We start from the raw sequence: 16,730 nt of genomic DNA, 5'->3' as shown, positions 1-16,730 counted from the left end.
TAGGGATGTGCATGAACCAGTTTGGAGGCCCTTTCATGGGCCTCCGAACTGGTTCAAACCCCTGTCAGCTCGAAGGTTTGACAGCGGGGTGTGTTTGGCTTTAAGGCAGGGGTGGGTGCACTCCCTCCCCCACCCCGTGTTTCCCTTGCCAGTGTGTATCCTTAAGAGCCCGTTGGGGCGGCAGCGTAGTTCCCTGCCGCCCCATGCCACCGTTTACTGGATGTACCCGGAAGTAGGAACGGGGACTGCATGAGTTGCTCACGTGCACATGAGTGATGTGTGCAGTTGCTGTTCCTACTTTTGGGTACATCCGGTAAATGGCGGCACGGGGCGGCAGGGAGGTATGCTGCCGCCCTGACGGACTCCTAAGGATTCATACGCTGGTGGGGGAAACGCGGCGGGGAGGGGGTAAGTGCACACACACACCGCCATCGAAGCGACCCCCGCCGGTTCCGTGCACATCCCTAGCCACTTCCAGGATAAAAAGGAAAGAGGCAGTGAGCTATTTCAAGTGTGCCACAGGATGAATCCTGTAATGCTGGTCTGTTTGGTGATAGTGCAGATGCAGCGATTTAATCACCTGAGTATTCCTTGTTAAAGAGGCTAACTAAGGAGAGAGGAACAGAAAGGCTAACATCTTATGCCTTTGTGATTCTACACATAATTTGAAATTCTTCTTCCTAGACCTACTGCTGAGCATTAATGAAAGTAATGACGTTTCTGCAGCAGCAGGGTATCAGATTATTAAAAGACCCTATTATTATTAAAAGGCATATCAAAGTCGATTACCTTAAGGCCAATGGAAAAGTGTTGGCACACAAAGCTAAGCTGAAAGAATGACAGATGCTCACGCAACCTCCCATTTATAATAAATATGCAATCAACTCTCCCATAATCAACATTTTATCACTCATTCTTGCAAGTGTGTAAGCTTTAATAACGTAAGTGTGATATTACATGTGACAAAAAAGTGGTCAAGGCATGTGACAAGGAAATGGTCAAAAGACCAGCAGAAGTTCAGTGGATTGCTCACAACTCCCACCAATTTAAAAAAAAAAAAGCAAAACTGAAAACTGGAGGGGAGGTTTCTTGAATTTTTACTACAAGGGCAGCAGAAGGTTCTTGAATTGTTTAAGTAAAGAATTCAGAAGTTCAGAAAAGACGACAGAAGTTGTCAAATAAGAGTTCCTAAATACTTTACATACCAGGCAGGAGTGAAAAAGTTTCTTTCTGCTTATGAATAGCAGGGAGTTTTTTTTTAATGCCAGTGTAAGCAGGAAGCTGACCCAGGACTGCAAGAATGCAAAACACCAGTGCAGGGAGAATGGTGCTTTCTGCTCTGGAGCTATAGCATTCTCATGCTTCACAGAACTTGATATATTTTCTTCCGTACAGTGCTAGCTGTAGGTCGTGCTAGCTATATAAGAAACATGTCATATGCAAAATAGTTGTGTGATACAACACTACCATGTGTGAAAAATTAAGGATTCTTCTTTCCATGTCTTGAGATGGAAACTCAAAAGTATTGAATTATTTCTGTGTGTGATGTGGGATATAAACCTCCACCACAGCAAGGGCGTAGCTATAACTGAGCGAAAGGATTCAAAGAACACGTGCCCCCAGCTCCTGAGGGCCCTCCAGCTCCATCCCTCCCTATTTTCTTCATTATCTCCCTCTCTCTGGGGGGCTGCCAGAGAGAGGGATGAACATGGGCCCCCTCTCCCCTAGCTACGCCCCTGCACCACAGTTTCTTCTTTCACTCAAGCTTGTATTACTGGATCTCATATTGAACACTCATTTTAATTACATATTGACAATCTTAGAGCCAGATGAAACCAAAAACAGTCAGAAAAGAACTGTATAGAGTCACATCCTTCCATTATGGAAAGAAGAATCCTTAGTTTTCCACACATGATTGTGTTGTTTCACACAACTATTAGTGTTGTTTTACATATGACATGTTTCATATACAGCTAGCACTGTTCAAAGGAAAATATACAGAGCAAAAGAATGCTTTCACTCCAAAGCAGGAAGCACCATTCTTCCTGCACTGGTGTTTTGCATTCTTGCATTCCTGGGTCAGATTCCTGCTTGCATTTCCATCAAAAAAAACTTCCCACTATTCACAAGTAGAAAGAAACCCTTTCACTCCTGCCTGGCATGTAAGGTATTTAAAGGTAAAGGTAAAGTGTGCTGTCAAGTCAATTTGGACTCCTGGCGCCCACAGAGCCCTGTGGTTTTCTCTTGGTAGAATACAGAGATTTACCATTGTCTCCTCCCGCTCTGTATGAGATGATGCCTTTCAGCATCTTCCTATATTGCTGCTGCCCAATATAGGTGTTTCCCATAGTCTGGGAAACATACCAGTGGGGATTCAAACCAGTAACCTTCTGCTTGTGAGCCAAGCATTTCCCCACTGCACCAGTATCTATCTATCTATCTATCTAATTTATACCCCGCCCAAACTTACGTCTCTGAGCGGCTAACAACAATTAAAACACATATAAAAGTTTATCATTTCAAATTGTATGCCAAAGGCACCCCCAATGTTGCACCACAAACCTTGGTAACCCTTAAGAAGCAATATAAGAACCTTCTAAGAGATAAGAAACTCCAGGCCAAAAAAGAGGAATGGGCTGACCTCATTGCCGCTTCTAAACTTAAAAAAATCAGACCAGATTCTGGCGGCTAATTGCATGCCCTTTAGGGAGGGCCCCTTCTGTTTCAAATCTGGCAATTCCAGCTGGGATATGGGAACATCATTTCTCAATATTATACCAAAAAGAGGGCTCCCACATGGCTATAATTGATTATAACCCGGACCAACTTCCAAGATGGAGTCCAGTCGCTGTCTCGGAAGTTGAAGCTCTGGTTAAAAAATGTAAGACGGGTAAGGCTTCTGGAATAGACTGTATCACAATTGAAATTATTCGCAACAACCTTGATTGGTGGGCTCCTCTTCTTGCTTCCTTATTTACCTTCATAGATGCGACTGCAAAAATGCCTGAGGATTGGGGTGTCTCGATAATAGTCCCAATTTACAAGAAAGGATCAAGGGAAGATCCTAATAACTATCGCCCGATTAGTCTCCTTAGCATTATTAGTAAACTCTATGCTAGACATCTCCTGGGGAAATTACAGGAATGGCTGGATACTCAGGACATCTTATCTGCCGAACAAGCGGGATTTCGAGAAGGGCTTTCTACAACACAGCAAGTATTTATTTTACAATACTTAGCTGAGAAATATTCCTCCTCGCCTAAGTCCTCCCTGTATGCTGCGTTTATAGATTTTAAAGCAGCTTTTGATTCTATTTCCAGAAACAGACTTTGGACAAAGTTAAAGGAATCATCAATAGATTCACGTTTACTTTTATTAATCTACAATCTTCATCAGAACACCCGCCTCAGAGTGCGGTGTAGCAGGAAAAGGCATCTCTCGGCCGAGATACCTACTTACAGAGGAGTACGACAAGGTTGTATTCTTGCCCGTTTTATTTAATTTTTATATAAATTCAATAGTTTTTCATATGAATGACCTTGCTCTTCATCCCCCTAAACTTGCGAATAGCCATGTTTCGTTACTGCTTTATGAGGACGACATTGTCCTATTATCTCAAACCAAGATAGGGTTTATTTATTTTATTTTTATTTATTTTTGCATTTATATACCGCCTTTCGTTAAAAAGACAACCCCGTGTCTTAACCGCCGTGCCTTAACTTCCCTGAGTTCCTATATTGTGAAGGAGGCCTTGGAGGTAAACTATACCAAGACTAAGGTGATGGTTTTTGCAAAACGCCCCCAAACCCATAAATGGTCCATAAATGGACATAACATTGAGCAGCTCAAGGTTTTTAAGTATTTAGGGGTTGTATTTCATTCCAGTGGATCCCGGAAAGCTCATCTTAGCTTTGTTTCTCACAGTGCCCAGCAGACGGAAAATGTGATTAAATCTTTTTACTTCTCGAGAGGTGCTCTTTTTGTCCCAGTGGCTGTCAAATTATTGAAGGCTAAAATATACCCCCAAATTCTTTACGGCGCACAAATTGGGCCTTTTGATAACTTTACAATCTTAGAAGCAGTCCAAACTAAATTCTTAAGGGCTATCCTTCAAGCCCCCAGAGGCACAGCTAACGTGGCTCTCCGTAGAGAGGTTGGGGTTACCACCTTGAAAATGAAAATCTGGCTTTGCATAATCAAATTCTGGCTGCATTTGGTTTTCTTCCCAGTCGGTTTAGCACCTTTAGTATTAATTGACAGCTTTACATCTAAATGGGAAATTGCTCTAAAAATGAAATTACATCAACTGGGCACGTCCCAAGAAGACCTTATAGCGAGAGGTTTAGATCAGGCGATATGTTTTGTTAGGCAACTACTATTGGATATAGATCTGCAGGAGGAGTGTGCTCGACTATCAAGGGGAATCTATATAGGTTCTCAAAATTTCAGCCACAAACCGTCTGAATACTTAGATCACATGTTTTTACCCAAGTTTAGGAGAGCATTGACCCTTGCTCGTTTGAACGCCCTTCCCTCCGCACTCCTAGACGGGAAATATAAACGCGTCCCATACACACTGTGTCATTGCCCTTGTGGCTCAGGGGATATAGAGTCAGTTCTTCATGTTATTCTGTATTGTCAATTTTATAGAGATGCTCGTAGTAAGTTTATTGCTCCTCTCTTAAAGAACCATCCTGGTCATACAGATCAATTTTACTTGGATTTTTTACTGTCAAATTTTAAACTTGTTACTTCTATAAATGTGGCCAAGTTTTGTTTTGTTGCATCCAAACTTCGTAGAGCTTGTATTAGCAATCTGAATATTTTGTAAATTATAATTGTATTACTTTAAATGTTAAGCTGGTCTAAGGACCGTAATAAATTTACTAACTAACTAACAAATAAAAGTTAAAACAGTTCAACATATAATCAACACATATAAAAATTAAAATACAATAATTTAAAAACCATAAAATTAAACAAACAGTATTTTTTAAAAAAACTTGAGAAAGCTTGGGTAAAAAAATGGGTTTTCAAATGTTTTTTTTAAAATTGCCAGAAATGGAGAGGTTCGTAACTTAGCAGGGAGCAGATTCCACAATCGTGGGGCAGCAACCGAGAAGGCCCATCTTTGTGTGACCACCAAACGGGTTGGCGGTAACTGGAGACGGACATCCTCAGATGATCTTAATGGGCAGTGGGTTTCATAGCGAAGAAGACGCTCTCTTAAATACCCAGGACCTAAGCCGTTTAGGGCTTTATAAGTTATAACTAACACTTTGTATTTTGCCTGGAGATTTAGAAACTCTTATTTGACAACTTCTGTCTTTTCTGAACTTCTGAATTCTGAACCATTCAAGAACCTTCTGCTGCCCTTGTAGTAAAAATTCAGGAAACCTCCCCTCCAGTTTTTAGTTTTGCAATTTTTTGAGTTGGTAAGAGTTGTGAGCAATCCACTGAACTTTTGCTGGTCATTTGACCACTTCCTTGTCACAAGCCATTTTGTAAGATCATATTTTGTAAGATCATATTTATGTTATTAAAGCTTACACATTTGCAAGAATGAGTGATAAAATGATTACGTGAGAGTTGATTGCATTTTGATTATAAATGGGAGGTTGCATGAGCATCTGTCATTCTTTCAGCTTAGCTTTGTGTGCCAACACCAGGGTTAGACTGGGGCACTGAGAGAGCGGTGGAATGTATGTGGGGAGGGCGCCAATATTTTAGCAGAATGGGTAATTAAGGGTGGGAGTATTCACTGCTGCCAAGATGGGGTGCACTGGGAATATGCCCTGTTGCCCTGTGAGCCTGGCCAACACTTTTCCATTGGCATTAAGGTAACCGACTTTGGTATGCCTTTTAATAATAATAGTGTCTTTTAATAATCTGATACCCCGCTGCCACAAAAAGACCATTACTTTCAGAGAGAGCCAGCGTGGTGTAGTGGTTAGAGTGCTGGACTAGGACTGGGGAGACCCAAGTTCAAATCCCCCATTCAGCCATAATACTAGCTGGGTGACTTCTCTCTCAGCCTAGCCTACTTCACAGGGTTGTTGTGAAAGAGAAACTTAAGTATGTAGTACTTGGCTCTGGGCTCCTTGGAGGAAGAACGGGATATAAATGTAATAATAATAATAATAATAATAATAATAATAATAATAATAATAATAAAGGAATACTCAGTTGATTAATTCACTGCATCTGCAGTATCATCAAACAGATCAGCATTACAGCATTCATCCTGTGGCACACTTTAAATAGCCCACTGCCTCTTTCCTTTTTATCCTAGAAGTGGCCATGCCCCCAAAACTGACTTGTAAAGAAACAGATTGCCACATCTAGCAAAAAAGATGTTTTCAGCCTGGCCTTCAGTTATTCAAATTAGACATTTCTTGGGACTGCTGGAATTGCAAAGGGGTGGTTTTTGTTTTTTGTGGTGTGTGTGTGTGTGTGGTTTTTTTCGGCAGCCTATGCCAAATTGTTTGTTCTCCAAAAATCCAAGAAAACCTACTTTAAAGCCAAAACGATGTTCTTAGTAACTCTTGTGAAAGAGTTACTAGGCTCCTATAGGGGTTTGAGGGAAAGGTTAAAAATTTGTTTAAAACTCCCCACTTCATGGGTTGTAGGTAGCATCCAACATGCCCTACCACAAAACCCACTTTGGTGTCCCTGGGAGCTACCCATGGGGAACAATCAAGTTTCTCCATTGTTTCCTATACCTGGAACAAGCTTCACTCAGAGTGCAATGCATTCTGCAACCCTGCCTTTAAAAACACTGCAGATGCAGAAGCACACAGTGAAAGAGAATCTGTCCTTCTCAGCACACAACACACATTTCAAACACAGTCCAAAAATGGCCAAAAAAGAATCACTGACCTAGAATCCACTGCCAACCACAGTGCCTATGCTGCAGTAACATCATTGCCACAAGTTGCTCTAGCATTACAACAGCTGCCACAGCAGCACCCTTACTTAGCAGCAAGCATAGCCATAAGCTCAACTAGAGGAACTTCAGCCACATATTTTGACCGATTACACCTTGCTCTGAGCAGACCAGAGCAGTGGGTGAAGCTCATGCTAGTCTCAAGGCCAGACCTGGAGCTCATCATAAAAGTGAGTTGCTCTCACTGCCTCCCAGTCCCTTTGAATACATTTTGAATTTGAAATTCCATCCTTTTGGGTTCCTCCCTACTCTCCCCCCACCCCGCAGCCAATGGGGGCACAGTTGCCCATGACAACACTTGACTTGTATGATAACAAGCCATACCTCCCTGCCACCCCTGCCCCCGTTTTCGGCTAGAAGTGGCCGGACGTACCATGCGCACAGGCACATGCCGTGTGCGTACACACATTGCACACACACATCAAGCGGATGCGCACATCGAACGGGCGTGTACCTCTGGCAGAAAACAGGGGCAGGGGCAGCAGGGAGGCACGCTGCCGCCCAAAACACTGCTTTAAAAAAAGGAGCGCCGGCAGGGGAAAAGTGACGCGAGGGATAAGTGCACCCCCCGCCCTTAAAGAACCACACACACACCGGCGCTGAATCGTAGAGGTGCGGTTCCGTGCACACCACTAAGAGACAGGCCTTCTCTGTTGATGCCCAGAGTCTCTGGAATGCGGTCCCTGCTGAAATAAGAGCCCCCCCCCCCATCTCTAACAACTTTTAAAAGTCTTTAAAAACAATTTTTTTTCACCCAAGCTTTTTAACTAGATGTCTGGTTTTAATTTTTCTTAAGGTTTTCATTTCTCTTTTCTTTTGTTTTATGTTGCTGTAAACCGTCTTGAGATGGAGGCTTGAGGCACTGTACATATATAATAAAAATTAATTAAATAAAGGAGCTTCCTATGTTCCTAGAAGTCAGTCCAAAAATTTAGGAGCTAGAAAATGGACATGATAAAATTGCTAGATTTTATAACAGACATTGTGAGGAAGGGCAGGTAAATAGGCTTCTCTTTATCCCCTTTACAAGTAGCATGCTTAGAACAGAAACAAGGCTACCTGGGGCAAATAAAACTTTTATTAAATAACTTAGCCTCTAAATATCTGAGTATAGATGTCATGGTTAAATTTCTAGGCAACGACATGGCTCCCTGGGACTTCTCATACTAATATATACTGAGGCAACAGAAGGCCATACAGGAACGTAGGAAGTACCAACCTTCATAAAAGTACTGGTAGGCATATGTGGGAATAAGGTCATGTTTTGGTTCAGCTACATAGAAGAATTAGTATATAAAGAGAAGAGATTATGCCAAGATGAAAAACAATACATATGAGCAATTAGATATAATTGAAACAAGGTGATATAGAGTGCTAGATGGAGACTAGCAGAAACAGTTTATATGATATAGGTGTATCTGGGGGGAGAGGCATGTGGTAAAGGGGAATTACTGAAGCTTTATGTAGAGTAAGTTCAACAGTAACAAGGGGGAAAGGCATAATGAAAGATACTATGGTGCATAATAGGGCACATTTTGATCAGAGATAACATGTTACAATTGAGGCATTTATGAGGTTGTCAGTTGCACACTGTCAATAAACAAAAACATTTTAAATTATTCCTTATAATCTAGACATATATTTCCTATTCCAGTGCATAAGACCACCTTATCTTCCCATGAAGAACATCTATTGGAAAATAACAAAATTACTTAAAGAGGCAGCTCAGGATATGTATGTGATAACATTAATTTTTTGCATATTGGGGGACCATATTAATTGTGGTTGAAAGAAACAAACACAAGCCTATTTTGAAGTAATAGTAGATGGAGGTGTAATGAAAAGGCATGTGTGGGGCTACTACAACATACTGGGACTGGTTTTATGTGAGGCAGGACCCACTTAAAAGATTAGCCCCAGAACATCTTTGAAAAGACACATCAAAGAAGATAAAGCTTCTGAGCATGAGCAAAATAAACTGCCTTCATCACAGGGTAACCACATCTGTAATTAGGAAGTAGAGCTTCCAGGACAAAAGATATGGCTCTCTTCTTTGAATGTTAGAACCTCTTTATAAAACACAACTGCCTGTATGAAAAATATACAGGATAGTGGAGCTTTCATAGGAGGAGGTGCATAGTGACTCTGCACTGGGACCAGGACAAGAAGTTCTGGTTATGAAGCAGAGTGGAGAAGGTGATTATTATGAACTAGGGTATAGATACAAATGGTTTGCCTTAGACTAGGGCAGATTTTGGGTGGAGGGGGTAAGCAAGTGCTGGCAGAGCCCTGATCATCACCATCAAATGACTGTAGAGTGTGTGTGTGTGTGTGTGTGTGTGTACCAACAAACAAACACAAGGCACATTAAGGGCAGGTGGAAAGAGAGCATTTGGTTTCAATGTTATCCTTATGTAAAGTAAAGGTAAAGTTGTGCCATTGAGTTGGTGTTGACTCCTGGTGACCACAAGCCATGTGATTTTCTTTGGTAGAATACAGGAGGGATTTACTACTGCCATTTCGCGCACACAGTATGAGATGATGCCTTTCAGCATCTTCCTTTAGTGCTGCTGCCAGATATAGGTGTTTCCCATAGTCTGGGAAACATAGTCTGGGAAACATACCAGTCGGATTTTGAACCAGCAACTCCTGCTCCCTAAGCAATTCACTCCCCCACTGCGCCATTAGGTGGGTGGTTACCCTTATATTGGATGGTCAGTAACAGACACATTGCTCTTTACTCCCCCCCCCACCTTTTTAAGGGCACATGAAGTGCTTTACAGGGACACCTCCTCAACAGCGGAAGTGTGAATGCGCATGTTATCATACACTTGCAGGAGAAACTGGACCTGCTGTAACCCCCCGTTAAGCGAACGCAGCAGGGGCGGCAAACAATGCTGCATTAAGATGAAGCAGCCAAGGTTGAAAATAAACCCAGGCCATGGATTCGTCCGGCACAGAGGCAGACGAGGCACAAGCAGGAGAGCGTGACGAGGTGCACGAAGAAGCCTTGAAACGGAGATAGCTCTACAAAGGGCAGCTACGCCGTCAGGGCTCGCTCCGTAGGAGCGCTCCCGGGAACGCGTTGGGTAATAGGGCAAATCGGACATCGCGCGCATGCGCTTTAGGTGGGAGCGGAGAGGGAGCCCCTTCAGTGACCTCCGCGCGCTCGACAGCTTCTTTTAACTTACTCTTCGCTAGGGGTCTCCAGGTTTTCATCCTCGGCCATGGTGACAGCACCGGCGGCAGCGCGGTGTCCGACAACAGGTCCTGGGGCAGCAGCCGGAAGAGCGGCGAGTGACAGAGCGACGGCGGCAGCGGCGCCACCGCCAGCCATCACGGGACCCGCCCGGCAGGCACTACGTCACCGTGTCAGCCTCCCCCCCCACCCCTCCCATTCGCATCATAGAGCACCTTGCCGGCCAGAGCGGACGCCAAGCCTAGCCCTAGTCTAAGAGGGAGAAGTTGGGAAGGAGGGAGCGGAAGAACCCCTGCTGGGCCTCTGGCTGGCATTAAGCATTGGAGGTTCAGGTAGACGGTTAATCCGTTGCGGAAGGGTCCCGTTACCGGGAGGAACGGCTGTTTCCGCCTGCTCCCAGGCACACAAACACTCCCCGCGAAATTAAGAGAAGCGGTTGGCCGACTGTTGGTAGTCTCCAACCAAAGTACACTTCTATATATTTAATTCTCTTGGGACATGATTTGGCGGCGGAACACTCGAGACCCGCTGTGAGAGTTCGTACTGAGGAGGAGAAAGGGAAAGGCGGCAGGTGGACAGGAGGGAGAGAAAACGGTGGCGGTGGGGCCCTTCTTGGGGCTCTGTGTGTGGGGAGGAACAGGAGAGGAGGAGGGCTGGAGAGCGTGGGCTGGAGGGAAGGGGAAGAGAGGAGAGACGGGGCAGGAGAAAGAGGGAGGGAGAAACAGCCGGCCTCAAAGCGCCGCACAGATGCTCTGTGCAGGGTTGGCTAGTATAACTTTTTATTTATTTAGCATTTATATACTGCTTTTCAGGCGAACCTCGCAGAGCTGTTTACAAAACACTTAAACAACAATGTATCAAGCCACACATGGGCCTTCGTCTTAGTCTCCTTTCTTTCTTCTCTCCTCCCCTCAGCAAGATGGTCCCTGGTTGCACTGCCTGTGGGGACAGTTGGGACAGGGAGGGGGGCCTCTTCAGCTGGGAGAAAGGAGGTAGATAGTGGCAGCAGATCTTCTCCTGAATAGATTGGTATATAAATATTCGTCATATTCAGTAGCCAGTCTCTCACAGACTCCAATGTGGGACTTATACTCCCTTGTAAATGGCCATAGGATTGTGGTTAGTTGCGATCTGATTTCGTGGACAGAGGCCCGTACTGTTTATAAACTGCAAGGAGACTGGGTAGACCTGGCTTCAGAACTATACATCCATACTAGGTGATCTCTAGCTAGTCACTGTCAGCTTAACCGACTTTAGAGATGTGTCAGGATATAATGGGTGGGAGGAAGACCAATATGCCACACTGAGCTGCTTGGAGGAAGGGTGGAATTAAACTGACCCGTCCTGTCTGACTTCCTGAAGAGCTGAACTGTTTGCCTTAGAGAACATTTCCCATTTTGTTCTAAATCATATATAACCAGCATGTCAAAAGAATGCCTAGCACTAGCTATTTTGGTAATGTGACAACACTCTTGTTTATCTAAATACTAGCCAACCCCGCACAGAACATCTGTGCGGCGCTTTGGGGTCGGCTGATTCCCCCTCCCTCTTCCTCATGCCTCGGTCTCGCCTCTCCTCCCCTCCGCCCACGCTCTCCAGCCCCTCCTCCCCTCTTGTTCCTCCACACACACAGAGCAGTGACAGGCGTCCAAGAAGGCCCCGCCCGCCTTGGCATGTGGAGTGGGGGAGATTACTTGGCATGTGGATTGGGGAGATTACCTCCCCCAGGAAATCAGGAGTAGGGCTTGAGTCCTGCCGCCCCCAGCTGGCACCCCAGCGGGGGCATTGCCCCCTGCAGGAAATCCCAGAGGGAGCTTGAGCCTCACCACCCCCCACGAAGTTTATGCCCCTGTTCTGTGTACTTTTTTAGCTCATTGGAGATATAAAGTTTGGCATTAATGGATGCCAGTCATTTCTTACTGAACTGTTAGAGAGAAGGTTTTTCCAGGAAACGGATCAGAATCAGCTGGCTTTGCCCTGCTCTCAAGGGATGGAAATGTGTTTTTGCTGCAGCAGCACAAGCCACCACTTCTGTTGCTGCACTTTAAGTCCATCTGTAGTCTAGGGACAATGGGATGAAGCTTTCAATTTGAAAGCTGAAATTAGTGCCAATATGCCCGTCCTTCCTTCCTTCCTTCCTTCCTTCCTTCCTTCCTTCCTTCTATCTCTAAAGCTACTTTTTGCCAACAGCCTTAAGGCATACAATAAAACCACTAAAAACATCTAAAAAACAAACAGCAAACAATCCAGTATCTAAAACATAGCAAAAACAAAGTAGATAATAAGGGGCTAAATCTTTCCCTCCTATTCAAAGGCCTGCCTGAAGAGAAGCATCATCAGGCAGCTACAAAAAGCCAGGAAAAAGGAAATAACATGAATCTCCTCTCAGGGAGGACATTCTGCAGTCTGGGAGCAACAACTGGGGAGATGACCCTATCTCGTGTGCACAATAACCAGGCTTTACCAGGTACTGGCACGCAGAGCAGGCCCTCCTGCAGATGACCTTGTCAGACAAGTCGATTCTCTTGGGTGCAGGTAGGCCTTCCAGTATCTAGCCTAGGACCCAGAGGATCCATGAAACAAATGGATCCAGAAACAAATTGGAAGCAATGAATGAAGCTCTTTCAACATGAGGGTGATAATAAGATACAAGAGAGCCTCCCCTCCATTTTGGAATTCAGCCTTTGCCGTTGGTGAGACTGTTACAGAAACAAGCAATTGGTGCCCAGAGGGAAGCAAGCCTCCATGTGGTCCAAACTAGTGTGGTCTTGCAACTTGAACCAGTGCAAACAGCCTGGAGAGGCAAAGCACCCACCTTGGATCCTTGAATGAAGCTTAATTTCCATATGGAATAAACAGCGGTCTCCAGACAAAAGACAGGTCTTAAGAAATTGAGTAAAATGCACATCTAAGAGTTAATTAGATCGGCATACCAGTACCCGTCTGTCTTGGTGATCCATATGAATGGCTACTACTTGCCCATTCGTGCATTTCCCCCATACTTCACAAGAGAAATTCCTAATTTTCTTTCTTTCTTGATTCTTGAACCATACCACCTTTGCAAACCTGCTGGGAGACCCCAAAAGGAAAAAATGATTAATAGCCTCTGCCTTTGGAAACATGTGTTCTTCAGACAGGACAATGTGGTAATCACTCTGCCGTCTATTGCTGTGAATTCAGTCTGACTAAATGCTCCCTTGTATACTCATTAGTGGTGTGCACGGAACCGCGGAGGTGCTGTTCGATGCTGGCAGGGGTGCCTCTTTAAGGGCGCTTGGGATGACTGCTTGGGATGCTAAAGAGGGCAGCTCAGGCTGCAGACTCAATCTGTGACATGAGCTCAGAATGGCCTCTGGACTGGTTCGTGCACATCCCTAATACTCATCTTCTACTTGAACTTCCCCTCAGGTGAGCTCATGTCACAGATTGAGTCTGCAGCCTGAGCTGCCCTCTTTAGCATCCCGAGCAGTCATCCCCTCACTCACGCGGTTGATTCCCTACTCCTGAATTGCTCTCTCTAGTATCCCTGGGAAGCTACATTGGTGCCTTGCCTGTCACCAGTTGGATTTGAAGTGCCTTCCTGCCTCTCAGCCCACAGTGAAGGACATAACTGTGCATTTGGTTCTTCCGGTGTCTAACACCTTGATAGTACCTTTGTAGACAGGATCCTTGGATCTTCCTGATGAGACCCATCCCCTTGGCTTTGCATACAAGACAGCAAAGGAAAATTATAACATTGATCTATTCTTCCTGTCTCCTCCTCCTGCTCCTCTTTATATCTCTAGCCCACACCTTTTCAGCACCAAATCCTCTTTGCTTGCCAGCCAGCAGGCCACCTGAGCATCTGCTTCCCCTCCTCTAACACTGGAAAGTTGGAATTGCCTCCCCACCCCTTTTCAGCATTAGCAAAAATACCCGGTTTTTGCATTGTGCTTCTGCTTTGTAAAAATACATTTCCCCCTTCTGTTTTTCAAAAGCCCTTGTCTCTGAGTCTGTTTGTTCCTCTGGGGTACTCTAATGTGACATGGCACTGTCTGGACTGGGATCTGTTATTCATGCTTGCAGATTTGATGCTACATATTAATAATCTTGGGCTCGAGGCATGACCAAAGCTGAGTAATAGTGGGCAGATTTGCCCTCTTAAGGAAGGGGTGCAGCTGGCACACAAATCAAAGCTGTGTAAAGATCCTTCTGGCCACTCATCCACCTGAGCATCTGGGTGCAACACCAGATCCAGGAGAATTCCCTCAAGCTAACTTGCTCCTAGAAGGAGTGCTACCCTCTAGTGAAGGAGAATGAATCTTCCTCCCGCTTATTGGCTCTCTTATCCACCAACAGTATCTCCATCTTGCCTGGATTAAGTTTTAGATTATTAGCTCACATCCAACCCATCACAATTTTGAACCCTTGCTTCAAGAATGTCCATCCCCTTCCTGGGATCAGATGTCAGTGTGTGATAGAGCTGGGTGTCATCTGCTCATTATGTTTATTTATTTATCTATCAAATTTATACCCCACTCAAACTTATGTCTCTGGGCGGCTAACAACAATTAAAACACATATAAAAGTTAAAACAGTTCAACATATAACAACATATATAAAAGTTAAAAATAATATAATAATTTAAAAACCATAAAATTAAACAAACAGTATTTTCAAAAAAATAAACTGAGAAAGTTTGGGTAAAATAATGGCTTTTCAAATGTTTTTTAAAAATTGCCAGAGATGGGGAGGATCGTATGTCAGCAGGCAGCGCATTCCACAATCTCGGGTCAGCAACCGAGAAGGCCCGTCGCTGTGTGACCACCAAACGAGTTGGTGGTAACTGGAGACAGACCTCCTCAGATGACCTCAATAGGTGGTGGGGTTTAATTTAATTTTTCTTAAGGTTTTCATTTCTCTTTTCTTTTGTTTTATGTTGCTGTAAACCGTATGTTTACCGTATGTTTGTAGCGAAGAAGACGCTCTCTTAAATATTCAGGACCTAAGCCGTTTAGGGCTTTATAAGTGATAACTAGCACTTTGTATTTTGCCCGGAAACCTATCGGCAGCCAGTGTAACTCCATCAGCAAAGGAGTAATGTGGTCTGATGACCCAGAGACCAACCTGGCTGCCGCATTCAGAACCAACTGAAGTTTCCAGACTATGTACAAAGGCAGCCCCACATAGAGCGCATTACAGAAGTCAAGTCTGAGGTTACCAACAAATGTACTACTCATTGAGGACACCACAACCCAAATCTCTCGACATCCTCCTTCAGTGATTTCATGCAGATGCTAAATAAAAGGCAACCGAGAGGTTCACCTGGCTTCATCACTTTGTTCTTTTAAACACCAGGTAAAAACCTTTTTGTTCACAGGCCTTTCAAATTTTGATTTTCAAATTTGATTTTTAAAAGGATTTTTAAATTGCTTGGTAATGTATTTTTATTTTATCCCCCACACTTTAGTCTGTTATTATTTAATGTGTTATGTGTTTTTATTTCATGTTTTAATGCTGTGTTGTGAGCCACCCAGAGAACAATTTGTTATGGGGGCAGGTTGTTGTTGTTAAAATAGAGAATATTTAAATGTGAAAAATGCAAGCTTAAATATTTTGTAGTCTGGTGAATTTTAGGATATTAATTGTTCAGACTTCTTCTTGGACAAGTTTGTAAAAACCTACTACAGTGACCATCATCTATGCTAAAACTCTGGTTCATGATCTGGTCATCTCCCACCATGACTTTTGCAACCTTCTTTTTTCTAGTTTTCCATAGTCATACTTCAGCCCTTTCACCACTAATTCTGCTGCTATAATAATTCACCTTCCCCATTATTCAGATTATGTGATGGCCTTCCTCAGTCCTACACTGGCTTTCCCTTCCCTCCTACACTCAGTACTCCTTGTGATTATCTTTAAAATTATCCAGTACCTTGCCTCGCCCTATCTAACTTCCCTTATTTCTTGATATGTTGCTGCCTATGACCTTTGCTCCTCCAACTCTGTTGTCTTCAGCTGCTCGAAGTTCTCCTGCTCCCTTAAGCAACTCCACCCATTTCCTCTTACTGCCTTGTAACTCCTTCTCTGAACGTATATGTAGTAGTACATCTGCTGGTCACTTCCAGACATGACTACTGCAATGCGCTCTATGTGGGGCTGCCTTTGTACATAGTCCGGAGTCTGCAGTTGGTCCAGAATGCGGCAGCCAGGTTGGTCTCTGGGTCATCTTGGAGATACCATATCACTCCCATTTTGGCTGCCAATAAGTTTCCAGGCAAAATACAAGGTCTTGGTTATAATCTATAAAACCCTAAACAGCTTAGGCCCTGGATATTTAAGAGAATGGGGCTATTCTCACAATCAGCAAAAATCAGGCTAGGAGAGCCTAGCCCAATTTTTGCTGATTGTGTAACCCACCGGGCTCGCAGGCAAGCCCTGTGGCTTACAAGTGGCTAGCCCACTTTTGTAGCCCTCCTCAAAGCCCGGGTTTGTTGAGTGAGCGCTCCGCAAACCTGGGCTTTCCGATCGTGAGTAGCCGTGGCATGGCTCAGCGCCACGGCTACTCACGAGTAGACCCCCGGAAGGGAGGTGAAAAGCCGCCTC

At 44.2% G+C, this 16,730-nt stretch overlaps 1 protein-coding gene across 1 annotated transcript in view; it reads right to left on the bottom strand.

Moving 5' to 3' along the window:
• Positions 1 to 10,336, bottom strand: part of ABHD5 (abhydrolase domain containing 5, lysophosphatidic acid acyltransferase) — a 44,101-nt gene extending 33,765 nt beyond the window's left edge. Inside the window, exon 1 of the mRNA XM_053262517.1 lies at positions 10,138 to 10,336. Coding sequence (XP_053118492.1) covers positions 10,138 to 10,283 — 146 coding nt within the window. The 5' untranslated portion in view covers positions 10,284 to 10,336. The remainder of the gene's footprint in view (positions 1 to 10,137) is intronic.
• Positions 10,337 to 16,730: the final 6,394 nt, after the last annotated feature.

Source organism: Hemicordylus capensis, chromosome 6 (assembly GCF_027244095.1).
Source record: "Hemicordylus capensis ecotype Gifberg chromosome 6, rHemCap1.1.pri, whole genome shotgun sequence".
In the NCBI taxonomy this organism is placed as follows: Eukaryota; Metazoa; Chordata; class Lepidosauria; order Squamata; family Cordylidae; genus Hemicordylus; species Hemicordylus capensis.
The sequence above is the reverse complement of the archived record's forward strand: the minus strand, read 5'-3'. Positions and strand labels throughout refer to the sequence as shown.